Source organism: Electrophorus electricus, chromosome 7, assembly GCF_013358815.1.
Source record: "Electrophorus electricus isolate fEleEle1 chromosome 7, fEleEle1.pri, whole genome shotgun sequence".
Lineage (NCBI taxonomy): Eukaryota > Metazoa > Chordata > Actinopteri > Gymnotiformes > Gymnotidae > Electrophorus > Electrophorus electricus.
In genome coordinates, this window is record NC_049541.1 from 5,804,347 (window position 1) to 5,821,861 (window position 17,515).

Consider the following 17,515-nt stretch of genomic DNA (forward strand, 5'->3'; position numbering starts at 1 on the left):
ATTTTGGTAATATATCAAAGAAAAGATAGATCTTTAAAAATCTCTATGTTCTGTAGCATGCATATTATTTAAAAGGACATATTGAAAGTGGTTTGTCAACATTGCGTTTTTACATTACATATGATGTGTATATTTTATATATATCATATAATAGAACTAAATCATTAGGATTAGAAATTCAGGATACAGCTGTGGTTCTCCTCAAGAAAACACATAGTTTGAAGTCTAAAATGTCTAAAAATAAAATCTAACGCAATGAGAAACGTTCAGCCTTGGCTTCTATAACCTGCTCAAGGCTGGCGAGAAATGTGTTTCAAACCATGTGGTCCGGGTCGCCTGGACCGCTGTCCAGCATTCAACCCTCCCGTGTGGAGGACAGACAGACCTTTTGGCCAGACTGACGTGCATAAAGCAATCGGCGAGGCACGGAGACAACAAGGTTTCTTTATGACTTAACGGTGGGGGTGGAGAGGGGGTGCAGTGAGGCGGTGTGCCATCACTGGGGTCCGAACTCCACGTTCCTGGGCCCTGCATCTCCGCAGCACGCCCAGAAGGCTGGTCCTGGCCTGGCGACCTTTGCTCCAGCCCGCCGTTAAGAGCAGGCCATAAACGCTCCAGGACCTTGGCCCACAGGGAGCGACGTCTCAGGCAGGCTGGTCGACTACAGTCCTCGCCGCACAGGGTGTGGTGGTGTGAAATTCATGTTGACGTTTCAGATAAATCAGTCCAAGGGTCTCACGCATGGATTTTGGTAAAAGTGTAACTGCTGGAGTTCCTCGGATGTTGCCCAATCCTGCGTTGGCCGGTAACAAGCGCAGAGGCTTGGTGTTATGACAGCACCCTTTGGATCAGTCCAGAATGTGCACACTGCCACCTTGTGGTGTCACGTGTCTCAAACGTCGCTGTGCCAATGGCACCTCACCCTTTACTTGTTATCTGCCTTCTGTGGGCAGTAGGGACCCTGTGTGCTAGATCGCATGATACGAACACAGGCCTGGCAGGGGTCCTGTCCGGCAGGTTTCTTCCTCCAGTGTCCTACAGGCTGCTGATCCCCCCACCCCACAGGAGGTCAGATCTGTTTATTGTTACTTACAAGAGACTGGCAAGGCCCTTTTTGGTCCATGGAGTAATAGTGGAGTCAAAAGAACAGACAGGAGCAAACAACCCCTTGAGCTCCTTTTCAGCTGATCCCAGATCAGGTCCCTGGTTTCCCACTCCACAGGTTAGGAGTTGGGATTTGGGTGAAAGGTGGCCCTCAAAATCACAACCTAAAGCCCAGGTGACGAGGCCCTGACTACTAATCAAACAGTATTTGTAACTTTCTATAAACACATCATTGATCATTTTAGGCCATCGGATGTGGACGGCCAGAATTATGTATGTCAGAAAAAGGACGATTTTCACTTTGCCTGTGAATGGCTAGGTGAAAACGTGCGTCTGGTATTTAAAGTATGCTCTGCCTTCCCTAGAACGGGAGGGCCTGTTCCGGTTTAGTGGTGTAAAGCGAGGCAACTCTCACCTTGACCGCATCTGTATCTTGAGCTGTCAGACATAACAGCATCCCACATCGCAAAAACACCACAAACGCAGCCCCCCGGCTCCGAGCAGTAGCTGGACGCCTGACGGAAAATGCGTTGCCCCATCTCCCAGATCAGATACTGCATACCCAACTCTCCGAAAACCCAAGGCAGTCTACCGCCACTCCGTTGTCCCCAGTTTCTCTTAGAGCGCTTCTAAATTGCTTCCCCACCGATAACGGCACTTTTCGGATGGGAAGCCTTTGAGGGGTGTTTCCTGGAGCTGCGGAGCACCACCACTGAGCAGTACCTACCTCAGCTTTGTCAGCCTGGAGGATCTGCAGGCTCGGGGGTGATGAAGTGGGGCAAGGGGCCTGATTGAGCTCCGGTGGGAGACTCTGAATAAGTCTCGTCAACATAATGTAAATACTTTGGTTAATGATCCTCCCAAGGCCAAGCAGCTGTTGAATCAGTCTTTTCCTGTTATTTTTCTCTGGGCAAGTCCCTCTGTTCTGACCACAGTAAACTGTAAACACCCATCAAAATACCCAAGAAGTACAGCTTGACACACATGTAGAAATTAATGATTCATTATCGACAGCCAAGATCATCGGAAAGTAGTCCAAATCAAGCCAACACTGAAATAAGCTGCATCACATCTTTGTCAACACGTGCTATACAATATTTGCCTTATAGCAAATTTACTGGTTACCAAATTACTGTTTCATTTGATCTTTATTCAGCAATGCATTTCTTTTAATAGCACTTTGCAATACAGAGTGATCAGCTTTATTTAATGAGAAATGTACTGCATACATCAAACATTCAGCCAATAAAGAAGGAAAAAAGTACTGACATCCGTAAACCTGAATAGTTTTTATGTATTGAAAATAAGGTACAAAACAGGTTAAGTAACCATGACAGCACAATACTACCATTAAAAGGACATTAGTGCATCTAAGCAATGAATGTTAACATCACAGAAAATGATACAAACCCTTAAAAAGGCAAAAGTATGAAGCTACTTTTTCTGCACGCGCACACACACACACACACACACACACACACACACACACACACACACACACACACACACACACACACACACACAGATGTAGCCTTCTCGATATAGACTCAGCTGTGGACAGTGGCTCTGTATGACTACAGAGACTTGACAGACACCCTTTGTGCCCGACCAACTTTTTTGTAAGACTTCAGCATGGTTAAACACTGTTGATCAAGACAACAGAAATGATACCAGAACGAGAACGCTTATGCCAGATGATTTGAACTGCACTACAAGCACAGAAAGTTACATCAGTTTGGTAAATAGTCCCCTTAGGCTACAGCAAATTTACTTTCTTTTGACTTATCAAAATGAAACATTATGACTTATGAGCAAAACAAAAACTACCATAAAAACGTAGTTTCCTGCTTGCTGGTATCCACAGAAAATTTACTCTTTATACCTTTTTTGACTTTATATTACATTGTACATCATCTCAGTCTGCTTTCAACCCCCCCCCCCCCCCCTCCCAAAATAATATGTACTAAATATTTAAAACAGCACCTTATGCCCAAGAAAGTATCAAACTATTTTAACATTTTTGGAACACCACAAGATCGATGGTTATTAGCAGTCTCTTTCCTGGCGATGTAGCCATAAACATGCAGCAGGACTGATGGACAACTCAACAACAAACTCTGCTGTCAGTTAAGTCAGTTGCTCTTTAAGACAACGGGTTAATTTCACAGGAAGCTGTACTCGCCAACCTTGAGCTTACATCCATAGTACCGCCAGCAAATGTGACAATAATACTCCATGAGTATACTGTAGTGTAGCCATCGATGTGCAAGTGCCCTGATGAATGGAAAACAATGTTACTTTGTAATGTGTGGCTTAGGGGATAAAAAACCAAAAAAACAAAAGGACAGGGGAGAGAGAGAGAGAGAGAGAGAGAGAGAGAGAGAGAGATATTTCAGTTGAAATGTAGCGACCTCAAAGTCCCAGAATCAAATGGCAGCACAAGGGTTTCAGGCAGTTTTGACAATAAGGAAGTGACGGGTTTTAGTGTTCAAATTTTTTTTACAATACCTTCATCATGACGACTGACCAAAGCTCAGCACACTCACCCTGACGACATGGACACACGTGTTTTCAGCAAGTGATATCAGTGCGATATAACAGCAGGAAAAGTGGGGTCAAAGTGATTATGTCTGAAGTCTCTGGAAGCTTGCAGATGTCCAGGCAGTGATCACAACCCCCCCTCAGGGTGGAGCTGGGGTTGAGGCGGGGGATGAACGGACAGTGCAGGCAAAGGCCCGGCGCCAAACGGACCCTCGGACTGAACCGGTCCCGGCTGTGTTAAGGTTGTCACCAGACTGACAGAGTAGGACTTGACGCTATATCTAATTGTCCAGATGATTTTGGGAAAGTCAAAAGCCTTGGGCAGTATGACAAAATGAAAAAAAGAAAAAAAAAGAACAAGAAGCAAGTGTTCATGTAGTGAGTTTTATCACATAGGAAAAAAAAACCAAAACAAAAACACTAACTAACTAACCAAACCAAAACCCTCCAACACAACGCAATTCTCTGCTGAGAAACAGAAAAGAAACTTTGAAGTGTCAAACACACGAGTTCAGTCTGGGTAAGAGGAAAATGGTAAAAGGTTAGCAATGTAACACTGACGCTGGCTCACAGCGGAGACACGGGAGCGCGTGCTGCGGACGAGGGAGATGGCAGGTGAGTGGAGCTCGGGGAGGCGCAAGCTGATGCCTAGGGCTCTAGTAGAGCAGGATCCGCCGCTCTATGGCCTTCCGGCAGATGGGACACTCACTCATGCGGTCGCCACACAGCTGGCAGGTGCCATGGCCACACATGAAGATCATGTTCTTCAGCCTGTCCAGACAGACCGGGCACATGGTCTGGGCGGAGATAAACGAGTGGTTAACCGTCAGGCAGTCTCGGGTCCAAATTCACTTCAGCAGCAAACATGCCATGCGAGACAACATGCTAAATCGCAGAAGTAATGTAATTACTAAATTACAACCGCACAAAATGATCTCTAGAGGCGAGTTCAGAACAGGGGTTCTCCAGAGTCCAGTTTTTCAGAGAACATACAGCACTGCTGGCACTCATATCCTATGATGGTCACTGAACTACACTGCTTATCTAAACCAAAAGTGCCCATTTGCTCATACAAAAGCAACGCATCAGCAAAGTGGCCCTAATCCCAGAGACCAGGGCTGAACCATTTAAAAGCCAGTTTGCGTGGAGGACTCATGACATGATGGGCTGCAAACACATGGGACTTGTAGTTTCTTGCTCTGAAAACAATTGTAAAGAGCAATAAACCTAAACACAGAAGGTTCAATACTGCTCGACACACGGAGGAGACGTTCAAGTCACTCTACTATTCGTGCTCTGATTCGAGGTACAATCAGTTAGCAAGCATGAAAGAGAACTATTTCATCGGCTTGAAACGAGAATGGGCTAGTGCACACGTACAATTCCCAAAAGACCCCATCGGCCAGCTGGAACAAATTTACATTGCCTCAACTTAGACCGGTTTGTTTCCGCCCTGAACCTTCCATATAAATTGGCTGCAATGTACCTGCTCTTTGATGTCCTGCAGCTGTTGCTGGAGCTTCTGGACATCTGCGTTGACGTTCGTGTTGTCCTTGTCTCTCTGCAGGGCTGGGATGTTTCCACTGGCTGCAAGGCAAAGACGGAGAGGCTTTGAGAATTCCGCCGCAGTACTGATGCCACCTGCTGGTAGGAGACACCCCATCTACTGTCTGCAGGTGATTTCTCAACCAATGGGTTTCCATACCCTGACCAGGTGGTGGAGGGTTGTGGGAGGAACCTCTTGAAATGCATCTGAAATGATCATGATTACTGGGGTCACAATGAAGGCAGTGGTCTTCGTTCAGTGTGGCTTAAATTTGTAGCTATCTAGCAGGGCTTAAATGCTGCCCACGGTGAATTAAAATTTGCACTACAAAAACGTCAGTGCAAAAACACGTGAGCTGTACACCTTTGCAGCCCTTGCTCAAGCATTAATGTGACGGACTGACTCGCGACCGGCCCCCACCAGAACCTGGAGCTGTGGTGCTCTGAGGCCACACCTGCTCAGAAATGGCAGCTAAGCCTGGCTCGTGGCGAGATCGGGGCAGGCTTTCTGGGGCAGCGGGGACCAGATAGGTTTTGGGGGGGAGGAACAGAACCAAGGCGGGGGGAGGGAATGGAATACTTACACCAACTCAGAGCCAGATTGTTGGGCTGGAGAAGATCCTGCGACCCCCCTGCCATTGAGTTTGAGCCCCCTGCTGAGAAGCAACCAGTCACAGTGTTATGTAAACGCATGCCGTTCTGCCAGTCAGCCTAGGGCCAACCTAGCCTGGCCTACAGCGTAGTCCCAGGGCGTGCTCGTTAGTGGAAGGTGGGAAAAGAGCGGGTTAAGGTGACCAGCCGTTAAATATGCGAGGCAAAGGCCTGCCTTGGCCACAGGGACCTCAGGGGTGGGGCGAATACAGGAGGAGAACGGGAAGAGGAATGGCCGCTGCTGGTCGGCGGAAGCTGGTGTGAAAATGAAAACCGTACCGCTCGAGAAAAGTAGCAGCAGGAAGTCACAAAGAGCAAGGGAAGTGAACTGAGGTTAAAATTCATTAGCAAAGTGCAACGAAGAAAAATTCTACCGAAAACTCTGTGGGGCTCATCAGCAGACTTTCTGATGAAAATAAATGAACACACACCTAACACTCGTTTTAAGCACAGGATACAAAGAACTTGAAAAGCAAAAACCCCTTCTTTTGACCACAGCATAGACGACGCTGTGAAATTTTAAACATTATTACAATAGACCCGAGAAACAATTACTCACAGTGGAACCAAAACACCCTGAGCTAAAGGCCACTTTTACTAGTACAGGTGAAATTAAAGGGGCAAACAAAATGGGACTTCAAATGTATGCTTTCCTGGCCCATCTAAGGTGGCGTGTGGCCTCCAGAACTTGGGTCGGTGGGAGGAGGGGCGCGGGAGCACGGGGCTTGAGGATAAGTGCGCGCGCTAGAGAGGGTCGTGGTAGAGGGAGGGAAAGGTTTCTGAGAGTGTGGACGTCATTTTGTGGGGCTTTAGGCTCAAAGTGACCCCTTATGACAAACAGAACCCAGGCATGGGGAGAGATAAGACGTACAAGCTGCATTCCTCTGTTGACTTGACTCTGTGTGTGTGTGTGTGTGTGTGTGTGTGTGTGTGTGCGCGTGTGCGTGCGTGCACGCGCGCGCGCATATATGCACACGCGCACGCGCGCGCACACACGCGTGCCTGAGGTCATTGGGGGATCTGTCAGACATCTAAGCGTGGTTACAAAGAAACAGATCCCTCTAAAAATAAATGCAGTATAAGTGAACTTGCACCAGTATCCCTTTGAACTCAAACTAAACCAACATAAAGATCAGAGAGGAGCCCTGAAGTGCTTTAATGATAAATGATGGTGAAAGGGAACTTAAAGACAAAAGCATGATGAAATCTAAACACAGCTCATGCAGTCGCAGTATGCCATAGTCAGCCTGATGCCCTGTGACTCAGCGTAAAACAGGACTAAAAACGGAGGGAGAAGTCTACATGTGCATACACCTAAAAAAAAAAAAAAAAAAAAAAAAAAAAAAAAAAAAAAAAGCCTCAAATTTTTCTGTGTTCCTGCTAAAGGAACATGATGTGAATTCCTCAAACACTTTCAGAACGAAACTACCCATTACGAACGCTGCTTGGCGTGCTGTTCGGTTATGACGCTAAGATTATCATCAAAGACTTGCAGGGCAGGTTGGAGAGTCTGAGGTGGGGTGAGTGGGCTCAGGTGAAGGAGTCATTTGAAGGAAAGCCCGTATTAGTGGCAGCCGGAGAAACGTAAGCGTGGACACCAGCGAGAGAGAGAGAGAGAGAGAGAGAGAGAGAGAGAGAGAGAGAGAGAGAGAGAGAGAGAGAGAGGTGGAGCAACAGCGGAAGCCAAGCTAAACATACATCATGGCAAAAGCTGAGAACGGAAGACAAAAGAGTGAAAGGAAAAAAAGGTGGAACGTGTGGAAGTTCACTCACTAAGGTCCTCATCATCAGGGGTATCCTCCATACCTTTCCCTCCGCAGCACAATACGAAAGGAGTACGGCGCTCCACCACCGCCCGACACTGCACACACTTCTTCATAAGGCTGGCACAGTCTGTAGGACACACACGCGCGCGCACACACACACACACACACACACACACACACACACACACACACACACACACACACACACAGGGTGGGGGGGTTGGGGTTACAACCCCACGCCAGCTCATTAGCAGGCTAACAATGAGCTCTGTCCACCAGGGTCAGGGGTTACAAAGCCACGCCTTAGGGTCAGGAAAGAGAGGGGGCAGGGGGGCGTAGGGGGCTCATACCAACTACACCAACCCCTTAATCCGCCCGCACAGGGCAGCAGTGGGTTATTCGGCTTCTGATCGACACCAGCTCTGTAAAGGCCTGAACAAATAACCCCCCGAAGGCAGATGCAGGATGGCAAAATTCACAGTACAAGGCCGTTAAAAACATGCCGATGGCACGGCTGTCTCTCATCTAGACCCTAACTAGGCTGAATGCGCAAGCTTAGTGGAGGATTTTATGTAATACGCCAAGCATACTAATGGGTAACGAACCCGAAGCAGTTAAGCATAGATCAAAGGGGCCAGGCAATCTGAACCTCTCTGAGGTATTCTGGAAGACGGGCCCTACTTTAATCAGGGCAGTGAGGTACAGCAGTGCTTCCCCATCCTGTCCCATAATACATCATTTGTTGACTGTTAATGCCAAATTAGCCTTTGTGGTGCAGGAGGCTGCGCTGTGCACACGAGGCGCCTAACAAATCGGTTTTGCATGCGGTCTGAGCAAAATGACCAAAGCCAGACATTCCAGATGAGTGTTCTGTGGGTGTTTCAGTAAATTACGGCATTTGCATTCCAAAACGTGCAGAATTTGTTTGGTCGTTACAGGCCAATCTTTAGCCATGTAGCAAACGCTTGAATATACTGCCAGGAATATCATAATTACAGCTTACAGCAATATAATAGCAGTACAGTATGGCCAGACCGTCAGTCCCTTGACGAACATCCAAGTCCTAATTTCGGGCCTTCCCTAATTCCAATGTGACTGCTGGACACTAAACTGCAGTGCAGTGAACACAGAGGGCGAGGAAGGAGGCGCGGTGCGATGGCCCAAGGGAGGAACAGAGGCGGGGCCCTAACTGAGGAGGGCAGAGAGAGGGAATGTTGTGAGGGAGGGGGGCGCCACTTACTTTCGCACGCGCACATGTGGCCGCAGGGCTGGAATAGCACGGCCGCCTTCTTGTCGGAGCATACCACGCACTCCTCGATCTGGGGGGGGGGGGGGGGGGTAGGAGGAGACAGAGAGAGCTTACCGTCACGCACGCACGCACGCATGAGGTGCGGCGGCCGGCAGGCGTGAGGGGGCGGCGGTGGGTACCTTGGTCCTGGACTGGACCTGCTCTTTGCAGATGAGGCACTTCTTAACGCGGGGCGAGCAGAGCGAGCAGGTGGCGATGTGGCCGCATGGGCCGAACAGCGTGTCGCGCTTCATGTCCGAGCAGACCATGCACTCCTCCAGGGCCTCACTGGCGCTGCTGAGGGACGGGCTACGGGAGCCCACCTGCCCGCTGGGAGGGGAGTGACGTCGGAGGACCGGGGACGAGAGGAAGAAAAGATGAATGGAAAACACGAGGAGGAAGAAGAAACCGAAGACGGGGAGAGTGGGGGAGGACGGGGGCGCCGCACGGGAGAGAGATTAAGTTCACATGGCATGTAGAAGCGGCACAGATGAAAGCCAAGCCTGCCGTCGTGCCCAAGCCGTGTCTGCGCAGTACCCACCTGGTCTTCTCTTTGTGACACTTGGCCAGGGCCTTGCAGAGGCTGGGGTCAGGGCACAGGTCCAGCGGGGACTGGCCCTTCTTGTTGCGCACGGTGAGGTCGGCGCCGTTGGCGGCCAGGAAGCAGGCGATGGAGGCAGCGCTCTTCTTCTCCGCCCCCTGGGTGCCCAGTCCCATGATTAGCTGCACAGAGATAGGATGGCAGTGTCGGTAGTGGGAAGGACATGTTCAGAAAAGGCCAATGGCAACCCTGCGCTAGAATACCCTTTGGCAGTGAAGATGAATGATCATCTCCCGCCCTAAAAGACCGCCCAAGATAAAGAGATTAGTGGGCTTAGGACCCAAGATAAACTCCACAAGATTCCCCCAGTAAGTGGTATGGCCGAGCCATAATGCAGCGTTTGTGTATAATGCATTCGTGCTGTATGTTTGGAGATGGGCACCGTATTCAGCAAATTGAGATGAGGAGGAGGAGAGGATTTTCCCTGAGTGTTGAAACAGGCCGGCCTACCTATCCAAGCTCAGCGGTTTTACCAGCTGTCGGGGGGCCGTTACGGGCAGGCCAGCGGGACGCGCGTTGCTGATGACGGCGGGTTAGACGTCACTCAGCACATCCAAGGCCTGCCATTAGATGGGATGGATGGTGAAAGGGAAGGCTTTGAGGAAAAGATCTCTGCAGACCGCACAAGTGAGTCAATGACTGCGCGAGACCGTACTTAGTGGCAGGCTGCACACTTCCAAGATAGGCTTCAAATAAGTGTGCATTAAAATACCTGCAGGAAAAAACTAATAAAAAAAAAAAAAAATCAAACACTGACACTATAATGCTATAGTAACGTAATTTAAATGAAGGGCATGCCTTCGTGTGACGAAACGGGGATGTTTTGCATTGAATTAAGAGTCAACTGCAAGGCCATAGCCTGTCAAGCTGTAGTTCTCAGGTTGAAAACCTAGACTGTTAACAGTGACCAGAGAACCTGCGCCAAGGAATCAAGAAACTACGGATAAACGCTGGACATTCTGCTAGCACAAGCCATTTACTGAAACCACAGTAACAGGCTTGTCTACTAAAACAGGCAAATATATTGGCTAACTGCTTTAATTGGCATGAAATACAAGACTCAAGATAACTTGCATGTGTTAATACCTCTGCAGTTGTTCAGAAACTATGCTGGGAATTCAATTGTGCGTGGAAAAGTTCAATTCTGCTTACTATGCCAGAAATCGCTGACACGCTATGAAATGCTGACATGGTGATCAAGAATTAAACCTGAACTGTAATTCTGAACTCAGGGGGCACTGTGGTACACAAATCATACAGGCCTTCATCACCCATATATAAACAAAAATCGGATGTGTGCGATATTAAGGCAACATGCATCTAGAACCTTTAAAGTGAATGTGTTTACATTTACAGTGTTTAGCTGATGTGTTTATCCAAAGCAAATTACAATTATGACTGAATACAACTCAAATAATTGAGGGTTAAAGCACTTGCTCAAGGGCCCAACAGTGGCAACTTGGCAGTGATTGGGTTTCAACTGGCAACCTTCTGATTACAAGCGGAGTACCTTACACTCTGCTCCCACTGCCAATACATTTGAACATGAATCAGCAGATTTTCACATATTCGGTGGTTTTACTTAAAGATTAACATTGGTTTCAAAATCCCCATGTCATCTGGCATGCTGGTGTCCAGCCCCTACCGGTCACAGTACTTGTCCCATTACGTTTAGAGACCAAAAGTTCACTTCAGGAGCTGTTTATGGCCAATATCCCATCGGACACAATGCATCGGCATCTACCTCAGAAGCCAAACCAAGGGCTTCCTGTATGGTGCCATGAGCGTGAACACTGTTCCTGCATGACTGCTGAGGGAGTGGCCGGTTTGCTATTTAAAAGAAAAAAGAAAAGAAGAAGAAAAACAAAAAAAGTTCACAAAACAGGAGTTAACCTCGCCGGAGTGGCCAGTTCAGAGTGTAACAGCCTGCGAGCGTGCAGTTTCGCGTTTTGCAGCTGTTAAGTCGTTTTATTACAGCCTTTCCTCCCGTTGCTAGTCTGGACGAGCGCTCGCCGCCCTGCTTTGGTTGGGCGGGGCGTCTGAAACAGCAAACCCTCTCGTTTTTTCCGCCTCGCGCCAATGGCGTCCCGCCCCCGTCTGCCGCGATGGGCCCGCTGGGCCGGGAAATTCGATCGTCCTCCGCTGGGCCGCCAGATTGGGAAGTAACATGCAGGGCAGATTTCAATTAGGCTCTCGGCTCAAGCGGGGGAGGCCACGCCTCGCTGACGCCCACCGCTGGCTCTTGTTCAGCGGGCTGGTCTTTGGGATTCTCGCCAGCGTCCTCCAGACAAGGCGCGGGGGAATAGTGGACAGCCTCTCTCCACCTAGCAGAGGGCAGGGCCTGCCACTCGCTAGGAAGGTTACAGGGTTTTTCCACCTGTGTACCATCAGTCACTGTTAACCCAGGGAGCACGGCTCCCACAACAGGTCCCAAAGCCACAGGGAGTGGGCTTCCGCCCCAAATCTGGGTGCTTTGGGACAGAGTTGCTTGGTTGAGGGAAACCACATTCCACTTCCCCTTCGTTTCTGGGATTCTGGGTCATTTTTTTTCCCCCACAGTAAACTACAGACAAAACCAATCGCTGCCCCGCCCTCTGACACAACAGAAAACATCTTTAATCAAGGCTCAGACCCTGAGATACACAACACTTTCATCCGATCAACAAATTACAGCAGTCACACCAGCTTGTAGAAGCCTCGCATTAAACTATCCTCGGTGACGCCTCCCGCCGCATGTACTTCAATAAGCTCCGCCCCCACGTCTGGCTGAACGCATGTGTGGAACCCACCGTTGCTCATCATTTCAGGTTCACTCACCACTGCATCGGAGATGCAGAGAGAGAGAGAGAGAGAGAGAGAGAGAGAGAGAGAGAGAGAGAGAGAGAGAGAGAGAGAGACAGATATACCACCACCTCCCTGCCCCTGCTCCGCCCCCCTCCCCTCCCCCGGTGCGCATGCGGACCCGTGCGGCTGTGCGGCACCTACCGTGTTCTTGGACGGCTCCCAGGGCTCCACCTTGCTGACGTCCTGCATGTCCTGGAGCTGGCGGAGCTGCGACAGCGTGTGATGGCGCAGGGCCTCGTGCAGCGGCGTGTCTCCATCCTTGTCCTGCACGTCCAGTTTGGCCTCGGCCCTCACCAGCAGCTGCATAGGCGACATGGGGGAGACTTCCGGGTTAAACGAGCCTTTTTAAACCAGGCTCCGGTCTCATCTCAAGTGTGAATGAAACCATATATTTCAATTGGTGAGATGCAATATTTATGATTTAATTCATGCTGAAGAGAACAGTAGAAGTCTGTTTCTCCTGGGACTTTATTAATAAAAAGGCTCAGGTCTGCATCATGAACATATTAAAGCATCTTAACGCCATGCACTTATGCAGAACATGGCATAATTAACACACCTTTACACAGAAATTACATTAAAAAGGCACCGATGCACAGTTTAAACTGAGAATAGACACACACACACACACACACGTTTTCACTGAGAGTTGTAGTTCTAGAGAACTATTCATCATTTCACACACTCCTTGGATTCTTCTGTAAAAAGGACCCTAGTTCCATTGCTGAACTGAGAGGTGCAATCCCCATCCACGGCCACAAGATGGTGCTTCGGCGCTCCACCCCCTTCCTCCACAGTCCCGTCCCTCCAAACACGGCCTTCACTCAGCCGGAGGGTGCAAAATCAGCTGCAGGGGCTTCGCAAGCTAGCGGTCAAACCACAGCCCGCCTCTCAAACATGCACGGGTGCAGGAGGGGACAGTGTACGCACCCACGCATACACACACACACACACACGGAGAGATTGGCGGGGGGGGGGGGGGGGGTAGGAACTCACCCGCACGATCTGCGTGTGCTGGCGCTCCACCGCCAGGTGCAGCGCCGTCTGCTGGTTGACGTTCTGGATGTCCAGGCTGGCGCTGCCCTGTGAGTGAGAGGTGGCACAGACGGCGGTTTGAGCCTCGTGGCGCTTAATCACATTTGGCTGAGGGCGCGCTGTCTGAAAGCTGGCACGCTCTCTCGCGTTCCAAAACCCTTTCAATCAGAAGCCATTAGGGAGATGGCATACTAGGAGTGGACTGAGCCCTGAAGTACACAGCTGTCCGCACAACAGCCTGTGAGCTGCCGGGCCCTCACGCGCACACGCGGGACGGCATGCTTCGGTTTACGCATCCGCCTTATACCCAGGCGTTACCCCTCCTCCCTTGCGGTGCTTTTGGGCTGGTCTTGACTGTCGTTTTTGAGCGATGCGTGTGCACGCCTTTTCCGCCTGCAGCTCTGCATGCGGGCTCGCTCCGAATTCCCATCCCTCAGGCCTGTGTTCCGGAGCACGAGCTGCTGGGACGTAATGGTAATTTGTATTCAGATGTTCCTGGACGGAAGCCCGTAGCAACGCAGCCTCTCTCTGCACTGCTGCAGTGCAGCTTCTACTGCAGCTAGCCGGCAGAGCCTGGAGTCACTGCTGTAAACCCCCTCGCTCCCTCTCTCTCTCTCTCTCTCTCTCTCTCTCTCTCTCTCTCTCTTTATCTGTCAGTCTCCCCCCCCCCACTGCCCTTATGCTGCCCTCATGCTGCAATCAGGCCGTGAGCTTCAGCAGACCGCAGGGGCATCGGTGACATCCTGCAAGATATAATGCAGCCAAGGGCCGTCAGGCTCGGCGTCTGGGTGGCAGCTGGCTCAGGTTTGGCGTTTGGGTGGCAGCTGGCTCAGGTTTGGCGTTTGGGTGGCAAGGGGGTTCCTTTAACTAGGAGTTCTGAGATGGAAGCCTGGTGGGACGCTCGCCGCGTGGCCATTCTTTGGGCCGAAGAACCCCGGGCGACCATGGCAATAACCTCCTGCAGCACTTTCGTAACACACAGCTGACAGGCTTCACCATTTAATGGAGATAATAGCTGGTTTCATTCATGTGGGGGGGAAAAAGAAGAAATTCTGCTGAAGCAGCAAGCCACAACCCCAGAGAGCGAGAGAGAGAGAGAGAGAGAGAGAGAGGAGAGAGAGAGAGGCCAGAATGTCTACCTGATGGACCAGCAGCTCTGCCACCTCCACATGGTTGTTTAAAGCAGCCAAGTGCAGGGCGGTGTAGCCATCATCCTTCTTCTCATCCACTATCCAGGGTCTCGGCAGCTTGGACAGCAGCACCCTCATGGCACTATATTGGGGTGGGGGTGGGGGGTGGGGGGGTTACACAAAGATGCATTTAATGTTGCAAATATGAAATGATAGAGAATTGAGAGAATGCAAAGTGCATTAAATGGGAACATTTCTTTTGACAACCTGTGTAAACATTCCAGCAGCACGACGGATGTATGATCAAGGATTATACTGTTAACCCACTAACACATTTTTCAAATTGCTCGCTGCAGTAGATTAAAAATGCAATTTCCAATAAACAATGACTGGAATTTGAATTGCCGCACTGTGTCACATGGGCAGTGTAGAGCCTTTTCGGGTCATGCCCGTGAAGGCATGCCCACAACGCTTGGCGAACGAGACACGCGTGTTGCCTCTGACAACACGTGCGCACCCACACGGCGCTAAAGAAACAGGTTAACGGCTTTTCAGGCCGCGGCTCAGTGCCCACTGATGGCTCATTAGCAGTTTCAATAAACAAAAAGAAGCCAGAAATTGAAAACTTAAAAAAAGAAGAGAAAAAAGAAAAGAAAAATCCACCTCGAGATCTTGAAACGACGAGGACAACGTTGCCGATTTCCATGGATTGCTTTAAGCTCTCGCAAGTGGTGCACGGTGGGAAGGTTACATGGAGGGTACGCAGCCCTGGGAAGCAGGGTGCACCATCCTGCTGTTCAGCAGTGCACACGAGCTGAGGAGAATCTGGGATTAGCCTTCCAGCCTCTTCGCCGTTTCCAAAACTGACCCCAGATGAGGCGCTGCGGGCGGGAAGCGTGTCCCACGGCCCTTGCAGGGCTGAGGGGGGGGGGGGGGGAAGCCGCATTGTGACACAGGCAACGGAAAAGACGCCTGCGATGGCGAAGAGTCTGGCACGCGAGCTGGCAAAGCCCAAGACGGGAGTGGTGGGTGGCGCGGGGGGGGGGGGGGGGGGGTACCTTCCGCACGGAAGGAACGCAGGTGCTGGGCCGAGATGCAAAAGGAAGGTTATGCATACGGCACAAATCAGAGGATTATGTGGGGGGCTCGGGGAGATTAGCGCAGTTACTGTGAGGCTGGTAAAAGAGAAGGTGCTTGGGGAGGTTATAAGCGATGTGCGAATCTGTAAAATAAAATCAAATCAAGTACAATAAATAAATAAATAAATAAATAAAAATTACATTAAAAAAAATAAAATAAATAAAAGGTGGAGAGGGGACAGATGAGCCATGTTGCATGAAGAAAAAAAAAACCCCAAACAATTCCGTGACCTTATTGTGTGTGCCCGTGTGCCTATAGGAAAAGCCAGCACCCACTGCAGGATGGCAGTTTAGACCAGCTCCCACATCTCAAATGCTCAAGTCAGATCAAGATTTCCAGGAACGTGAGCAGGAGGGAGAGGAGCGTGGCGACGGGAAAAACCAAGGCGCAGGGCAGGAGGAATGGATCAATATACCACCAGTGACGAGCCAGGTACTGAAGTTCAGCAGACTCATGACGTGTGCTGTATATACAGAGTGGATTGTGCTAAAGGCAGCCCATTTTCTCTTTTTGTGACACACACAGAGAGAGAGAGAGAGAGAGAGAGAGAGAGAGAGAGAGAGAGAGAGAGAGAGAGAGAGAGAGAGAGAGAGATCAGCAGGACCGTATAGACTCGGAAGGCTGCAGAGCGAGGTAGCTGTACTGCAGTGAACATGCAACGTGCGCACGCGCGCACACCCAAACACGTCCACACAGCTCCCAGGAATGCGGAAGTGTGCTTAAACATATGTTCAGCTTTCGACTACCGTTTGCCGTCCTCTGCTTTGCTGACATATCTACTGAGGGTACAGGTTCCCAGGGACAGAGCGGCTTTTCCAGTCCTGATGACAAAACAGTCAGAGATGCCTGAATTTGTGCACGTAGCAAAAAGGTCCCAACGTAGCCCACGACTGCTCACTGCATCACTGCTCCGTGTTTCTCCTTTGGCACACAAGCCTGAAGTCATCCGTTAAGGTTTTTCCTCCATCTCCAGAAGGGCTTGTGAGAGTTGGTGCAGTCAGGGTTTGCTGGTTTGGTGAGAGCGCCGCATTGGCAGAACATCTTCCCCAGAGAGTAGGAGTCTCCCAAGCCTTAAGGGTGCCTGGGCTTGCCATTGGCACCCCCTAGTGTTGGTCACAGGGCTCCGATGCGGGGCCAGCTTAGTTTTAGCCCAGGCAAACACCCATCCCCTTCCTCCAGGAGGATAGATTGACAGGTTCCCAGCCTGCCTGGTAGAAATAGGTGGGTATTAATATTAATTCAGTTTGCTGCATTGCAGTTAGCTTGGCCATCAGACACGAACTCAAAAGGAACGTGAATTTCAAGATTTCGGAGTGCCCCCGAAATAATCTACCTTCCAGTAGATTATTTGCTTGGCTAGGAAAACAAAAGTTAAAAAAAAAACAAAACAACAAAGGGGACCCATTTTATTATTATTGTTATTATTATTATTATTATTATTATTATTATTATTATTATAACTATTATAATAAAGGCTGTCGCTATCGATTTGACTGGGCCAGGGTGGAATAATGTAAAGGGATTCGCTGACAACCAAACTATGGGGCCTTAGGAAGCCAACAAGTCAGCGTCAGAGAAGAACGGGAGGGAGAAGCAAGGTGAAGGAGAGGCGTGATGGAACTGGGTCACCCTGCGAGATGCGAAGGTCCCTGAGGAGCACGTCGGCTGGGCCTGCTGTCTCGGGCAGCCACCTGGTAATTTGTCATGGAGCAGGAGCTCTCCACTGCCGCCAAGAGGGAAGAGCTTAGCGCAAAAAGCGCGACGCGGCACCGTCGTTTCTGAGGTGTCTGGGCAGCCTCTCCGAGGGAACCAGGAGGAAGGCGATTACACGCGGGCTCCCACCCTTGCATCGATGCTGCCGAGGCCCAGA

The 17,515-nt window shown here is 50.0% G+C and overlaps 1 protein-coding gene across 6 annotated transcripts in view; it reads right to left on the reverse strand.

The window, feature by feature from the left end:
* Nucleotides 1-2,233: 2,233 nt before the first annotated feature.
* Nucleotides 2,234-17,515, reverse strand: part of mib1 (mindbomb E3 ubiquitin protein ligase 1) — a 48,893-nt gene continuing 33,611 nt past the window's right edge. For 2 of the 6 annotated variants that reach the window (XM_035527838.1, XM_035527836.1), the window contains 10 exons: nt 14,515-14,647; nt 13,337-13,423; nt 12,482-12,640; nt 9,437-9,618; nt 9,036-9,225; nt 8,848-8,926; nt 7,615-7,734; nt 5,775-5,846; nt 5,132-5,232; nt 2,234-4,442 (listed from right to left, as the gene is read on the reverse strand). In XM_035527838.1, coding sequence (XP_035383731.1) covers nt 4,302-4,442; nt 5,132-5,232; nt 5,775-5,846; nt 7,615-7,734; nt 8,848-8,926; nt 9,036-9,225; nt 9,437-9,618; nt 12,482-12,640; nt 13,337-13,423; nt 14,515-14,647 — 1,264 coding nt within the window. In that variant the 3' untranslated portion in view covers nt 2,234-4,301. The remainder of the gene's footprint in view (nt 4,443-5,131; nt 5,233-5,774; nt 5,847-7,614; nt 7,735-8,847; nt 8,927-9,035; nt 9,226-9,436; nt 9,619-12,481; nt 12,641-13,336; nt 13,424-14,514; nt 14,648-17,515) is intronic. The other 4 variants (XM_035527839.1, XM_035527837.1, XM_035527841.1 and 1 more) reach the window with 4 other exon arrangements.